The 16,522-nt window shown below is 44.8% G+C and overlaps 1 protein-coding gene across 1 annotated transcript; it reads left to right on the forward strand.

Moving 5' to 3' along the window:
• The first annotated feature begins 1,591 nt into the window (after positions 1-1,591).
• On the forward strand, positions 1,592-5,949 carry LOC136660328 (arylacetamide deacetylase-like 3). The gene is made up of 3 exons (XM_066637457.1): positions 1,592-1,883; positions 2,328-2,463; positions 5,244-5,949. The coding sequence occupies exons 1-3, from the start codon at positions 1,592-1,594 to the stop codon at positions 5,947-5,949; spliced, it is 1,134 nt and encodes a 377-aa protein (XP_066493554.1).
• Positions 5,950-16,522: the final 10,573 nt, after the last annotated feature.

Consider the following 16,522-nt stretch of genomic DNA (forward strand, 5'->3'; position numbering starts at 1 on the left):
CACTCGCAGTGCCAGCACTGGATGTTGCAAAAGTGCTGTTAGGCACTTTTCTGCCAGCAGGAGAGACCCAGCGCTGGTGGAGAGGCCAGCACCAGTCAGCTAAGCAGGGCAGGGTGGGGGGAAGGCAGGGGGGGCAGAACTCAACAGAAGGCAAGCGGGCTGGTGGATGGATTGGGCCTAGGGGAGGTGGGGACAACAGCAGAGGCTGCTGCCAGCTCCTATCCCCACTCCAGAGCTGTGGAGCCCATGTGGGTCTCCTTGGTTCTGCATCAGCTCAAGGGCTAAGTAGACCCATCAGGGCCAGCTGCAGTCTACATATGACAAAGGAACCAATGTTCCCTTACTCCGAGGAAACCTCCAGCAGCTTCCCTGGCCCCACAGGATACAGTGATGTCCATTTCGGCGCCATTGTACTGCTAGGTGCTGGGCAAGTTTAGGTTTGGGCTGTTAGATTGGAACTGTGGCAAGAGCAAGGGTTTTATTTACACATTCATTCAAACCCTGCCTTTCACTAAATACCGCCAATGGACCCTTGATCCATCTAGTTCAGGATTGTCTATTAACCAAAGTGCCCCTCCTTTGCCCTCACCTCCCTCTTCTGGGCAGCAGCTCTGCTTGGTTTCAGGCTTATGGTCTTTTCCAGACCAACCTGGAGATGCTGCCAAGAGGAATTGAAATTGGGAGTCTTCTGTGTGCAAAGCAGTCAAAGACACCCCCGACACTCACATTTGGTTTCCCATATGATGGTGCTTCTCTGGGGCATCCAGATTGGCCCCAACCCACATTTAGGAAGGAGAGAAGACAGTTGCAAGACTATTGCAGGTTCCACTCCTCCAGCCATTTCAGGGCACTTTGAGAGAGTATGGTGTGCCCTGCATTTCACGTGAACAAAATAGAAAAAAAAATGTATATTAAGCGCAGGAAAGCTTACCAAGGCAAATAAGCAATCATGCAGTGTATTTGCAGCTTGTAGTATTAAATGGTCTGGGAATCCAGGAGCAAGTCTGTCCTTGTGATGGCATAATAAATGCTCCATGGAAACAGTAAGGAAAAAATGAAGGTGCCGATACAGTAGGTCAGAGGAAACAGAATATCAGCAAATACCATCCTGTTTGCTCAGCAGAGGTAACTGGAGATCTTCCTTGTGGCATCAGAGACCTGCCTTCATAAAATCTCCCTAGTTGGTAGAGAGTAAAAAGACGTGTTCTGCCATCCTGTGATGAAATCATTAATAGTTGTGGTTTCTGGAAGGATTTTCCTTCCAATTTCCTTCCAGTTCTGAGGTGTTCAGGTTGATGGGGAGTTAGTCTATTGGAGAGCTCTCTCTCTCACTCTCTTTGGGGGTGCTTCAGGCTGGGCAAGTCAGGACAGCCCACTCTCTGGTGAGCAGAGTGGGAGGCTGCTGGGGAGAGCCCCAGGGAAATAGAGAAGGGACCACAAATGAGATTGGCATGTCAGGTTTTGTTTATGTTAGTTTGTTCTCCCCGTCCAGTTACTGGGAGCTCTTAGTTTCTCTCAGGGAGGTTCACCTGTGAGCAGGGCCTCTGAAAGGAATTTTATCAGGGGGTACATAGTTTCTTTTGGGCCTGTAATGTCCATAGCGGGAGGTGGCCCCTTCCCTGGTGTTGTAGGTGAGCGCGAGGGGCTTACACGGTCCTTGAGCGATGGTCGGCAACAGATTAACAGACGGGAGGCAGGTACAGTTGTTCGACACAAACGGTTTAATAGCGTCAGCCATTTCACATTCATGAGGACTGTTCCTTCACAGGCCTACATACATTATGCCGACTTGTGGCAACAACGTTGGATGGTCCCTGGACCTGACCCTCCCCGATTCTGGGCATTCTCAGCACCAGCCTTCAGCTCCGAATCCCCGGGCCCAGGTCAGGGCTCTCGGGGGATATAACCCTACTGGTCGGGGTCCGGCTGCCTGGCCTCTGGAGGGCCCCTGCTGTCTCTGTGCCGGTTCTCCAGCCAGCTTGCCCCCATGGGGTATAGTGGGCTTCAATGCCCGTCTCCACGATCCTGTCTCTCTAGGGGTCACCCTCTGTGTCCAGGAGGGTCCTGGGTCAGGGAAATCTTCCCCCCAGTCTCCTCTTTCCAGGGCGGGTCCCCTGCCTCTGGAGGCCTCTCTCCTTTCCCTTAGGTAGGGATGCTACTTTCCCTCTTGCTTTCCTCGGGCCTTACTCCCCTCTGGAGAGGAGTGACCTCTCTCTTCCCTCTCCAGGCTCCTTATGAGGCCTCTTCCCTCTTGGGCTGGCCCCACCCTCCTAACCCACGTGCCTGCCTGGGGTTCCCAGCTGGTCCTTATTCCTCCTCCCGGGTAGGTGCTCTGTACAGGACCCCAGTCCTCAAGTACTCGGGTTTTACTCTTGAGGAGGCCTCTACCCCCAAGGAGACCCCTGTTCCTGGGGAGCTCCCAGCTGCCTGGGCTGATCCTGGTGACAGGGCCCCTTCCCAATGGTGGGGAGGGCAAAACAGGGGGAGGGTAGCGACAGCTGGAATAGTCTTTGGAGTTCAGGTCTACTTGACTTCCCAATGCAGAACCCAGGTCTATCTGCCCAAGGGTCTATCAGCAGCTTGATACAGTAATATGGAAAACCAAACACTCTCCTAAGTCTCGCTAAAAACTTTTAAATATATACAATATATACAATCATTCAGTGCTTTTTTTGTAAAAAAAAAAAAAAAAAGGTGCAGGAACTCACAACTTGTTAATCTTTTATTTAATTTATTTATTTTTAAACCGTTTTTTTATTGGAGAAATATTATTATTAACAGTAATATTAGGTATTATTATTAATAGGTAATAAGATACAACTAGACAACACGTGATTAACATGTAGAGAGGATAACAAAAAGGCATTCAACACTATTGAACACAGATATATTAAAAATAAAATATTGAAATGAATGGGGACCTACCTGAAATTGGCTCATGACCCACCTAGTGGGTCCCCGACCCTTAGTTGGCAACCTTCAGTCTCGAAAGACTATGGTATCGCGCTCTGAATGGTGGTTCTTGCACAGCGTCTAGTGGGTCCCGACCCACAGTTTGAGAAACTGTTCTAATGTAAAATGCACTAAAATACACTGTGCCTACAGTTATCAAGTTAACCACTCTTTGCCATTGGCAAAAAATAGTTCAGGATGATCTTTAATCTATATCAAAGACTTGCAAAACTGAGGGTCAGAAAAACATTTTATCAAAATTTAATGGTGGTTTTTTATGAGTTTGGATTGCTGATTCCAAAAATGGCCATAGCATAGGCTTCCTCATGTGGAAGCTCCTTGAACCATTCACTGACGAGACTATGCCATATTTCCAAAACTAGAAATGACAGGGGAAAACTGATGCCATTTTTGGAATCAGCACCCCAGTGGTGTCACTAGGATTCGCATCACCCGGTGCAGGAGGCCTGTGCGTCACCCCATGCAGTGGGCAGGGCAATGCTCCAGGTGGTGGGCATGGTGATGTACCATCACCCTGCCCCCACCGGTTTATTGACTGTACCTTTTGTTAGAACACAGATATTTCAATGTGGTTTGTTTCATTGCATTCTGCATGAAATTACGCATAGACTGATATAAAACATGATAGTATTGTTCCTCAAAATTCTGATTTTAGTGATTTTGAAAACTTGTAGAGTTACACACACCCCTGTGCCAACTTACTAACAACTTATGGCAGCAGTTCTCAAACTTTTAGCACCGTTTTTTACCAGATTCCAAGGCTGAGCTCTGCCTGGAGAATTATGCCCACTTTAAGCAAATTAGCTCCCCTTCTTTCCCTCAACAAATGACGCTCGTTCTGCCCTGCAGTCCTGCTGGACCCCACCTCCAGGGTAGCTCACCTGTTCAACCTGCAGAGTTCCTCTCTCCTGCCAGCAGCCTCCTGCCACTACAGCAGACCCTTGGTCCTCAGCAGGTCTTAGGCACAGCAGCCACATATCAAACTCCTGTGTCTCCAGCAGTCTGTTCCAGCAGTCTCCAAAGTCCATTCACCAATCAGTCCCCCAGCAGTCCATTAGCCATCAATTCCTTAGTCCTTTAATCCAGTCTCCCCTGCCTCAAGCTTTCCTCCTTCTGCTGCCCACCAACCCTTCCTGCCTCAGGTGCTCCTTATATCCCTGAGGGCCCTATGGCGTTCAAGTGGCTGCAGCTGTGCAGCACACTCCCTGGAAGCCCAGGCCTTACCCTTAAAGGGGCCACTGCTGACACCACAGCCTACCACCTTCCGTGGCAGTGGTAGCAAAGAAGAGATCTTTTTTCTCTGCTACCATTGCGTCTGCTGAGAACCGTCCGGTAGAGCTGTTCCCTGTAGTATGGGGCCTCCTCCATCAGGCCCCTCCAGTAGACCAGGAGGAACACACGGTCAGCCGCTGTGACGTGTTTGCACAACATTTCGCAGCTCTGGGAAGGGCAGGGCTAGCTCCACAGCTGTAATCAATCAAGGCCAATGGAGACTTGGATAGACACCTGAACTTCATTTGACCTTGATGGGACTTTGTATGAACATGGGCTAATGAGGTAGCTCACAACTGAGCTGCATCTTGGATAATAGGATTTATAAGGACAAAAGGCAGCTTCAGAAGGAGAAAGGACCCCTGCACAACCAGACCTACAGGACACAGACTGGACCTACATGGACACAGGGAGAAGGGGACTGCCAGAACTCTGCTGGAGGACACAGGGAGAAGAGAACTGCCAGAACCCTGCTGGAGGAGACACTCTGCTGGAGAAGCCAGAGGAAGGGACTGCCTGAACTCTGCTGGACAGAGGAAGGACTCTGCTGCAGTGGACTGCTACTGGGAAGACTGAACTGGGAAGACTGGACTGTGGAGATTGGACCAGATGGTTTGGACCTATACCCACTAAGTTAAGTGTTGGGGAGGAAAAACTTCTGGACAAGAGGAATTGCAGGCAGTGTCTGTGTTTGTAGCAATAAATTTTGTTAATTGCTCAAACTGATAAGGAGTTCTGTGTTCATTCCTTTGCACACCGCAGCTGCTGTCTTTGAAGTGGAGGTGTTAATTAGCCAAAGGCATTGGAAGAAGGAGGATTTTTTGGATGGGACACCTAGTAATTTCTGCTTAGTAGGGACTAAACATGCATTATTATAATCTCTTTTAGGCAAAACCTTCACATCCGTCATTCCATTGATTATATTCACTGGAAGTTTTCCCATCTCATCAAAATGATTACTGAAATGATTAATTTGGTCCTTTTTGCCATTGCTTTAGGTTTTGTTTAGCTCCTGAGCATCTGTATCCAGTACCGATAAAAGATTGCCTCAGTGCTGCTGTACACTTTCTGAAGCATGCTGAGGATTATGGAGTCGACCTCAATCGCATTATTATTGGTGGGGACAGCACTGGCAGCACATATTCTACAGTCCTTGCCCAAGAACTGGTGACCCGAGTGGATCTCCCAAGGTTCCAAGCACAGATCCTGCTCTACCCATTCCTCCAGGCCCTGGATTTCAATTTGCCTTCTTATCAACAATACCACTCAACTCCTACTTTACCCAAAAAGTTGGCAGGCCAGCTTTCTCTCAGGACTCTTGGTAAGAAGGTAAGAGATATGGATGCACTTATGAAGAATGCCCATGTTCCTGAGGTCATGAGGGTGAAGTACAGCAAATGGATTAGTGCCGACCTCATTCCGGTTGAGTTCAAGGTCAAGGCCTCTGAGCCCCCATTGCTTGCTCCATTTTCAGAAGAACTGTATGAAGTGTGCAAGTCAGCATTCGAGACCAGGTTTTCCCCACTGTTAGCTGATGATGAGATTATCCAGCAACTGCCTGAGACTTTCCTTTTGACGTACGAATATGACTTTCTCAGGGATGACGGACTTTTGTACAAGAAATGCTTAGAGGACAACGGTGTGCCAGTGACCTGGTATCACATTAAGGATGGTGTGCATGGGATCTTCCATCAATTTGAATGATTGTTTCTTGAATTTCAATGTTCAAGGGACAGTATTGAACGTGTGATGCATTTTTTACAATGTCTCTGACAAAAATTGCTGCAGAGAAACAGTCATTTGCTTTTACTTAACCCGAACTGTTTGACAATCAAGTCCTTCATGTCATTTCTGTAAGGTGGAGGGTATTTCACTGTTGATGTTCATGATCAAGAGTTTGCTGAATTGCTCGATTACTGTAATGCTAACATTTTCAAGACTGGCAATACAGTAGCTGTAGCAGCCAGGGGACGGCAGCAATAATAGTCATGTAGGGGAGGAGTGGAAACCCCCAAGAGGATGAGCTAACAGAGCTTTTCTTTTTTCACTGCTAACTTTTGGAAAAGGAGGTCCAAGTTTAAGTGCTTCCCATAGGATGTATCTTCCAGGCATGAAAGCAATCATTTTGACCTTTGCAGACTCCTTATCAAGCAAAGTTTCACCAAGCAGAGGGTGAAAAGCACAGAGGAGGGGGACTAACTGAAAGAGTGAAAACAGAAGGGGAACATTTGGAAACTGGTGCACATGGGTTTTCCTCCTACTGCTGGCTTTCTGCTGGTTTAGTAGACAAAATATGCCGGTGACAAAAATTGTGCTGCTCGAAACCATATAAGAAAAAGAACCTTGTCTTTTTCAGACAGAGACCTATCTTTTTGCTCTGCTCTGTGCTTTGCCTGCTTCTCATTTTAAGCTGAATCCCACTGAATAAAAGTGTTCAAACTTGCAACCTGCTGTGTATCAACCCTGCATCAGGTGTCGAAGACGTTCACTAGGAGCACCTGACAAATGTTGGGCTAACACTGGGAGGAGAGCAGAGTAGAAGCACCCCAATTGGAAATGTCCTATCCTCACAAAAAAAATAATAATAATAATTATGGGTTTCTTCATTTGGCAGGTACATCTTATAATATCATATCAGGCTGGAGCTCCAGATGTTCCAGTCAGTGATCCCAGTCAGAGCCTGTGAATGTGGACCAGGCATGGAAAGAATCTAATGTATATGCAAAATCCAAAAGAAAAGGGATGAAACGAAGTGGGGAAATGGGGGAGGGGGAGCAGACTGATGGGAAGTGCCTGAATTCAGCTGGCTGGATGAAAAGAAAATAGTGACCAAACTGGAAACGATGACTAGTAAGGTCCAGCAGGCACTACTCCAGATCAAAGCACACAAACTCCCAAGGTCTGAGCAAATGGGGAGATTTGAGCTTACCTGTGAATTCCCCTTCTCGGTGGTCTCCATGGCAGGGTCAGTCCTTGACATCTGGGAAGCTCCTCCCTCTCAGGCAGGCAGGTCAGGTTACAAAGTCTTCCTGAGGGGAGGGGCTCCCTTGATTCTCCAGACTATAAAAGCTATGATGGCCCCTCCCAGATCAGCTCTGTCTTGGACTTGCTCAGGTAGCTGTCCGTCCTTAAAGTCCAATGTGTCAAAAAGCCATCCGGATGAACTCCGATGACCTAAATCTCACCATTCGAAACCAAGAAAGGTGAGAACCATACTGTACCCCAGTTCAAGGACCTAATGAGGACCTGTCAGGGATGTTTTGTCCTTATCATCTACCACCACATTGTTTTGTGTTTGCTGTCTTTTTTTTCATATGCTTCAGGCTGTGAGGTTGGGCAGACTGAGCCTTTATTAATAAAAAGCTTTATTCCCCTCAAAGGGGAGAACAACCAATATGACCTGGGAACCTGTGTCAATATTCCAGGGTTGGAACTAGGCATTTCTTCTAGCTACATAGGCAGAGGCCATGGATCTTGCAGCAAACTGACAAGCATCAAGAGGGGCATCTGTAGAAAAGGCTACTTACAAAGCAATTTTCCTCAGCACCTTCTTGACACTCCTGGATAGGTTGTGGTCTGAAATGGCCTGCTCTTCTGCCCCCAAAAAGTAGCTTTAGACATTAGGAGGTTAGTGGCAGCTGCCTTGAAAGCATAAGAAGAGGTTCTAAGTCTCTCATTCATATCATAAACCTTTATTGGCATTTAAAACAATTAAATACGCAAGGTAGAAAAAAATAGCATTTTTTAACTTCATTGTAGAGCTTGCCTTCATTAACACATCCCAAACAATATTTCACAAGCGACTACATTTTGTGATAACAGCCACCAGGAAATCTGCTACCAAGCTGGTAGTTACCTCGGAGTTATCCTCAAGGAGGAAGCCAACATGTCCTTCAGAGGGGCCAATAAAGTTAGATAAAATTGACTCTAATCGGCGTTCGCGAAGGTAACTATAAGCGGAGAAGCAACACAAAATATGGGCGACTGTATCAGGTTCCAGGTGGCAAAATTTGCAAATTCTACACTCGTGGGATATTTTGAAACCTTCCAGAAAGGACTGAAGAAGGGAAAATATTAAATCTTGCAAGCATAAAGGCTCATCTCTTGCCAGGATTCACTAACGTCTGGAAATAGCTGAGACCATGACCAAAAGAAGGAGTCAGGCCAAAGTAACGGTGGGGGGGGGGGGGCAGGTGGGGTTAAGGTTACGAATAAGTGCCTTAGTTTCTTCCTCCCATAAATTTGTTCTTAAGATTAAATACACTTGATTAAGGTCAGTGTCTGCAAGAGATTCTAAGGAAAGGCCCATATTTTGAAGTTTTACTTCAAAAAGTCTGTGCCAGGTGGAAGTGTAAGGGTCCTTTAGAACATCAATAAGCAAGGAATCAGGATGGATGTTAAGATGAAGCCAAAATTTGAAGGCCAAGGATCATGCCATAGTCAAGGGAAGATGGATGCCTGTCTTGCCACAGTTTCTCCCACTGGGCCTTGTGCCCGCTTAAGGCTGGTTAGTTTCCCTTGTTAAACTCACCAGTGCAGCAAGCAAAAGTCAGAGTCCAGTTCCAGTCCACAGATTCCAAGTAAGCCAGTCAAATCAGTCAGAGTATCCAAGTCAGAGTCCAAAGTCAATAAGCCAAGTCACAGTCCGAGGTCAGATTCCAAAGTCAATAAGCCAAGTCAGTCAGTCTCCTCTCCTACTTCCAATGTGCACTTCTACAACCCACAACCCTTCCTGCCTCAGGTGCTCCTTATATCCCTGAGGGCCCTATTGCCTTCAAATGGCTGCAGCTGTACAGTACACTCTGCTGGATGCCCAGGCCTTATCCTTAAAGGGGCCACTGCTGACACCACATCTAGCCCCTCGCCAGATCACCCAGGATTCCAATACAATGCCCAACTCAAGGATCATCTTCAATAACCTAATCATATTAGGTACACCCAAAATGCATCTTAAAAAGGAGGCCACCACCTGATCTAATTCCCAATTAACAGCTTCAATCCAGATCGGGGCCCCATATAGTAACTGACTCATGATCTTAGCCTGAAGGATCTGCAATGCTGCAGGGACGTATTGATTACCACTATTATAGTGGAAACGAGCGACTGCATTAAGGTGGAGTACAGCTGATGCTTTTGCCAATTTCCTATGTAAGGTCCAGTTAAATGGATGGTGAAAAGTGATCCCCAAATATCTAAATGATCTTACTTGTTCAAAGGAGTTATTACCAATATTCCAGGGTACAGGTTTCCAAGACTTAGAGAAGACCAATATTTTTGTCTTCACTGAGTTAATTAACAAGTCATTGGACTTACAATAGGATTGGAACGCTATTAATAGCTGTCACAGTCCAGCTCTAGAAATGGAGAGCAGAACAGCATCATCCGCATATAGCAGAATAAGTAAGGGAGTGTGATTCAGAATAGGGGCAAATTTTTCACAACGAGTCAAGTAGGGGCGCAGATCTGCCAGAAAAAGGTTAAATAATAACAGGGTTAAAATACAGCCCTGGCACACCTCCTTAGTTATTGGTATCTTATCTGAAAGAGAAGCACTTTGGTTAGTCTGAATAATTAGTTCCTTAGTTATTGGTTATTAGTTATTGGTATCTTATCCTTAGTTATTGGTATCTTATCTGAAAGAGAACCACTTTGGTTAGTCTGGAAATAATCAGAAGAGTGAAGTTTGCAGATTAAAAAAAGTAAATGAAGATCAATCCCCCAAGAAGCTAATTTGTTCCACAGAAGTTCCTTGTTAACTGAGTCAAAAGCACGCCGTAAATCAATAAAAGCCACTTAAAGTTTGCCCTTAAAATAAGTTGAGTATTTCTCAGCTAAAAAGGATTGTAAAAGTGCATGATGTAAAGTACACGAACCCAGGCGGTAGTCATTTTGTTCTCTACCAGGAAGGCACTTTTCATGGGCCCAATCTGTTAAACGCTTTAACAGGTGCCTAGCATAAAGTTTCCCAATCGAAGAGAGCAAACTAATCGGCCTGTAATTTCCCGGAATAGCAGGATCACCTTTTTTAAATATAGGGGCTAAGATTGAGGATAACCAAGAATCAGGTAAAATCCCAAATTGATCGATCAGCGTAAAAAGATCAGCCAGAGGCTCCGCCCACCAACTGGAGTTATTTATTAAGAATTCACACAAGATACCATCCGGCCCCGGGGCTTTCCCGGTCTTCAGGGTACTTATTAGTTCTATAACTTCTTCCTTGGGGACCAGTGTCCAAGATGGACGATCAAGAGGCATATGTACAGCAGTAGGGGCCAGATCAGGGGCGGTAAATATTTTAGAAAAGTGTGCCATCCACTCAGTGGGGGCAATCGGGAATCGATCGCTTTGGGAAGATATCAAATTAGAGCGAGAAACCAGATGCCAAAAAGTCTTACTATTCTTAGCAAAAATAGCTTCAAGCAACATATGCCATCTGGTCAAAGCAAAGTTATGTTTTTACCTCTCCAGGAATTGTTGGCAGTTCTTTCTGGATGAGAAATAAAGGGCCGAAAGTTCAGGAGATGGATGGAACTGGAATAGACGGAACAATTGTCGCACCCTATATTTCATAGTCCAGCATTCTACATCAAACCAGGAGGTTGGACCTCCATTACTTTTCAAGGCTTGATTAGAATTGAGCATCTCGGTTAGAGCTTGGGAGATCGCACCATAAGCCAAAACAACAGTTTCTGGCGAATGTGTCGATTGGATAGTTTGTCTTAAATGTTCAATTTCTGGCAATCTGGACCATTGTTCAAAGGTCTATGCAGTCCTAGACGACCATTTTGGGTGAAAGAATGAATTTCGGGAAGTGTCCCTGTGTACCACTGTAGAGGAAGGATGTAGTATTGACAGCAAAACAGGGAGGTGATCACTGTCAGCATGGGACCCAATCTCAAAGTCAGAAATCCTAGGGATTAAATCATTAGAGACTAGAATGTAATCAATCGCACTCGCCCCCTTAGTGGGGAAAAAAGGAAAGTCACCCATTGTATCACTCCCGAAGGATCCATTCAAAACATATGTTGTTGTTGGCATCCTTCAGTCTCAAAAGACTATGGTGTCATGCTCTGAATGGTGGTTCTGGAACAGAGTGTCCTCTCCAGAGCGCGAAGCCTGGGTAAAGTAGGTATGGAGGATAGGCTGTTACCCATGCAGCAAATCCCCCCTCTCCACGTCGCTGAAATGGTCCAATGGAAAGGCAGAGGCCAATATGGTTGGTTCCAGCGGCGTCGCAGGAGTTGCCAGAACGTGACTGTGTTCAGCCATGAACTGCCTCAGGGACTCCGGCTCCGGATTTTGCCTCAAGGTTGACTCCTGAAGCCTTTTCCATAACTGGATGTAGCCACAACGCAGTAGAGGTTTGGGATCAGAGTTTTCCTTCTCTCAGATGAGCTGCCTTCCCAGGCTAACGACTCCCATCTACCCGGTGGCTGTTTAGTCACCTCTTAGGACAAGTACAGCCAAACTGAGGGCCTATTCTTATCCCCAGCCCCCAGGGGTAAGGGGATAAGAATATAAGGGATATAAGCTGAAACTAATGCACAGGTCTACCATTTGGGATGCATTATCATTGATTACTGAATCTTTGGACTTACTGTCACAATGAAACCAAGGGGGAATCATCTCTTCCATATCCCATTTCATATATTTGGCAAGAGCAAGATTATTGGCTCCTAGTCTTGAATTAAAATCTCCAGCAATAAGAAGGGAAATTGAAGGGTAAGACACCAGTACATGCTCAACAATATTCTTCACTTCCGCCCAATATTCCAAAGCAAGCATACCAAGGGGAGGGATATACACGTTTAGCATAAGAATATGAAACTCACTGTTTTTAAGTAAAAAAGCTTGAATATAATGGGACTTAATAAAAAGGGGGGGTCACAACAAAACAAGGAGAAGATCTAACCAGGCAGCACAGGCCTGATCGATAGCGACCCATCGTTTTAGTTTTAAAAGCAGCAAGATGATAAGAGACAAAGCCAGAAATGCTAAGTTTTTTCAGAGTCCAGGTTTCCTGAAAAAAAAAAATAATGTCAAACCTAGACAAAAAGTTAATAAAATCAATGTCAGACTTTTTCTTTTCCCAGCCTGCTATATTCCATGATATCAATTTTAAGTCAAACTGAGTAGTCTGGGGTGAAGAGATAGGAGCAGATAGTCAATAAAGAGTATCAAGTGTATCGGTGGTCTCGATCCACTTAGTCTCATGAAGGGGCTCGTAAAGAACACAACCTTTCACAGAAGTGCTCCTATCCGCAGTATTAAATTCAGGGGCTGCCAGGTTGGGAGACTTAGCAGGGTCATGAATTCCTGTACAAGAAGTTGAGGAAACCTTTGAGGTATCATCCTGCGGATTCTCCACAGGGTTAATAAAATCAAAACACAAGGGGGAACAGATTGAGACTGAGCATCAATCAGGGTAAAAACACCCCCCTGTGTAAGCCTGTCCACAACACAGGTAGGAAATAAAGGGGCACAAGGATTACAAGAAGTTTGAGTGGGAGCAGCTATACTTCCGTTAAATAAATGAGAGACACCACAGGATTCTACATCAAGGAGAGGCCTGGTTGATTCCTTAGGATCGTGCCTTGGCATCTTTAAAGGAGGGGAAATACCAGATAAGGAGCAGGCAAAAGAGTCCCGTTGCTCAGCAGGAATTCCATGGAAGATTGTAGGATCCAGACTTAAATTGATGTTAGCTTCAGGGGGGTCGTCCCTGGTTATCCCCAATTCCTTCGTCTTGCTCTGGTAGTCAGCATAGGTGAGTTGTTTAGTAGCAGACTCTGTGCATTCCATAATTTCCTTCATCTCAGAATCCAAAGTTGTTAACGGGGCTTCAGGGGGGCTCAAAGGGCCACAAAAGTTTATAAAAGTGGGATTGAGTTGAGCAGTTACATCCCTGGAAGATACATCCCTGGAAGCTACAGTGTCGTAAGTTCTGCAGGAGGTTTGCATCCTTTGTAGGGAGAAGAAGCTGTCACTGTGGAGAAAGTGGACTTCAATTCCAAAAGGCAATTTTCCAGGGAGGTCAGCACATCTTGCCCCTCAGAAGGTCTAGGGAAGGGGCATGAGGCGGTCATTTCCCCCTTGTAAGAGTCACAACTTGAAGATAATGGCCTAGTTTCTCTTCAAAAGGAGGGGAAGAGGAAAGAGCCAAAGATAGTTTCTTAGGTCCATTGGATCTCTTTACAAACAAAGGTCTTATAGTTGTTTCCTAGAAAACCTTTCTCATTGAGATATTAAAGGACCGCAATAATTGTCTCTGTTCAATGAGCAGCTTAGGAATACGGCTGGAATAAAACTTTAACAATACTCTGGTTGCAGAGGGAAAGAAAGGGAGATACACAGCTATTTTAAAGTCACTTGCCGATGATTCAAGGCCCAGCAGCTTGGAAAGAAATTCACATATCTTGAATTTTTTGGACCACCTACCCCTATTAATAGGGGACTAGCCAATTTTTCTAAAGTCATCTGGTTAGGCACCAAACAGTAAGAGTCAACTGTCAACTGTCATCTATTATAGCTGGGAAGAGGACGTGTTTGGACAGTGCTCCTGTCTCCTTTTCAAAAATGTCCAAAAACAAGAGTTTGAGTGAAGATGCCCAGGATCCAAGTTTAGGATCAGCTGGGGGGATGTATTCCAAATGGAATGATGTGCAATATGTTGGGGTGTGTGCTATGGAAACCCTGGAAAATGTCTCTGAATGTGCTGTTCTCTTTGATGAGGAAGAAGACAAAATGGCTGCTGGTACAGAAGAACAAAGTCAGTCTGCTTCTTTGCAATCTTTGTTGGGAGTGGTTTCACTAGAGTCCCTGGTCTTCCCAGTGAGTTATCAGGCCTTACACTGGAGTAAAGATTTAACTGAGGCCCCTGCTTTGGGCCTACCAGGCCTGGGTGCTAAGGATTTCCTGGAACCCTTTTTTGGGGGAAAACTAAGCAAGACCCCTGCTTCGGAAGGCCTGTTAGGCCGAAATACCTTTTCACCATTAGAGCAATAGGACAAGGAGTTTGTTGATGGTGTGGAAATGAGAGACCCTGCAAAAATGAAAAATCCCTTAAATTCAGAAGGTAGTAAGGAAAAGTTACTGATTAGTGAGAGAGAAATACAACAGTCATTTCAAACAAAGAAAAGTCTTGGTAGATGGTTTGAGGCTGAAGACATCTTGTCTACTTTGGAAAGGGACCATTCCCCACTTAAACCTTATTCCGGGTATAAGAGTGAACTAAGTCAAGGAAAACCTAAAAGGAAACTTAATTTATTGGATTATGGCTTTTCCCCTTTGGTTGAGAATAAAGATCAAGAATTAAAAAGGGATGAAAGGAGACAAGTCCAAGGAAAGATGGAACAGGGGTCGCTTGTCGAGAAGGAAGAGGATGATATTTTTATAGTTGAAGAGATATTAAAGGGAGTGAAGACACTGGAACAATTAAGGACAGGAGCAGATCAGGCCTCTTTTGGAATTAAGTGTGGCAGCACTAGTCCTTTACTTTTTTCTGAAAACGAAAGTGTATCGAGAGATAGTACTGAGGAGGAGCAGGAAGAACAGAGAGACCAGGTCGGGGGAAGCAGAAATAAGAACAGGAAATCAAAGTATAAATCCTCTAAAGAAAAGGACATTAAAGACGCTTGGCAAGCTGTGCTAAGTCAGGATTTTAAAGAAGAACTACAGGATATTATTCTTCCAAAGGTAGTGAGTAAATTTGATATGGTCAAGTTATGGGGATATATTGTAGCACATATAGATTTACCAGTGGATGACCGCTACAGATTTTGAAGGCTTAGCCAAGTTGCCTTGTGGAAGCTCTTAGAGAAACAAAGAGACTCAATGCTGCAGATGTTATCAGGGAAACCTGTAGAGCAGATTGAGCTGGAGCCTATTCGTGCTAAAACTGTGACTTTAGAAGTATACTTTTTTAAAAAAGAAGTACTTTTTTAAGTAATAGTTTTCAGAAAGGCGAGAACATCCACCAAAGAGTTGCCAGAATGCTTAGAAGAAATTCACATGATAAAAATCTTGCAAAATTTAGTGAGGCTTTGGGAGGATCCTCCAGAGGACGCTCTGATATGTTATAGAGAAAACCTTGGAGAGAGTTCCCGACTCATTAGGGTTGAACAGTTTAAGGAAAACATGATTTCTGTAATCAATTCTCTGAAGCAGAGACAGAAGATTAATAAGCAAAGAGGGCTTTTGCAAGCCAAAGAGGGAATCCTATCCGAATCCATTAAACCTGTAGATCAACCTAGTACATCAGACGGATTACGTTCTGAAACAGTAAAAGGAGATAAGCTCCTCACACCAGTTTAAAAAAAAGGGCAACAGGAAAAGGGAGAGATTGCTGATGAACGAGAGCAAGAAACCCCAGAAACGCCAGGTATGGTAAGAAAAACACTAGCTAGGAAAAAATATGACTAAAGAGTGGGAAGATGAATCCCCTCCAGATGATGATCAAGGACTGATTAATATGGAATGGTTTAATGCAAGACAAGGGCAATCCAAAGAATCAATTCCAGAACTCAGTACGTCTTATGAACACCAAGGAGCTAGACCCAAAATTGGTCAGTCTTCTCCTAGGAGAGAACTTACACCTCTGCAACAGACAGGAAAGACTCCTGCACCGATACAGGAAGAGAGTCAAAGGCAAACTATACAAAGGAAAGAAGCCCCACTAGAAGAAGAGTCTGTCACAGAAAAATTGCGACAGGAATCCAAGCTGACATATGCTCATGCATAAGATCTGATTGGCGTGATCAATCCTATAATAGGAGATTGATCCTAAAACGCTCCTCTCGTGTACCCATTGATCAGAGAGACAGGGAGGATGAGGAAGATGCATATTGGAGCAATGTCACCGGGGAACCATCTGATGAAAGAAATCCTAAAAAAAGGTTTGTGGTGAGGTTTACTTACTAAGGGACAGATCCTGAAGCAGGTACAAGAAAATATCTGATTAGACTTTTATTGAAAGGTCATCTAAAATTTCCTAGAGAAGATGTAGTTGCTGTTATTCAGCTACCAGGATCTAAGGAAATTTATTTCTGCTTAGCCTCGGAAAAGACATATCAGGAATTCTGGTTAGGCTGTAAATCCGTAATAGAGAAAAATCAAGCTCTTTTGAAAGATTACAACATGGTCCCTTTGTTCAGGGGAGACACAAAAGTCCTCACTGTGATACTGAGGACCACAACGATTCCAGCAGAAGACATAGATACCTGGATGTCTAGGTATGCAATGGTGCTAATGGGTCCCGATAAGAAAAGGGATGAAGATG

The sequence above is a fragment of the Tiliqua scincoides genome, chromosome 9 (assembly GCF_035046505.1).
Source record: "Tiliqua scincoides isolate rTilSci1 chromosome 9, rTilSci1.hap2, whole genome shotgun sequence".
NCBI classification, from domain to species: domain Eukaryota; kingdom Metazoa; phylum Chordata; class Lepidosauria; order Squamata; family Scincidae; genus Tiliqua; species Tiliqua scincoides.

Excerpts from the sequence above, each read along its gene's own strand:
- LOC136660328 (XM_066637457.1), top strand. The coding sequence starts at position 1,592 with ATGTCCATAGCGGGAGGTGGCCCCTTCCCTGGTGTTGTAGGTGAGCGC. Across the intron at positions 1,884-2,327 it reads CTCCGAATCCCCGGGCCCAG|GTGCTCTGTACAGGACCCCA; the intron begins GTCAGGGCTCTC and ends CCTCCCGGGTAG. Across the intron at positions 2,464-5,243 it reads GACAGGGCCCCTTCCCAATG|GTTTTGTTTAGCTCCTGAGC; the intron begins GTGGGGAGGGCA and ends CCATTGCTTTAG.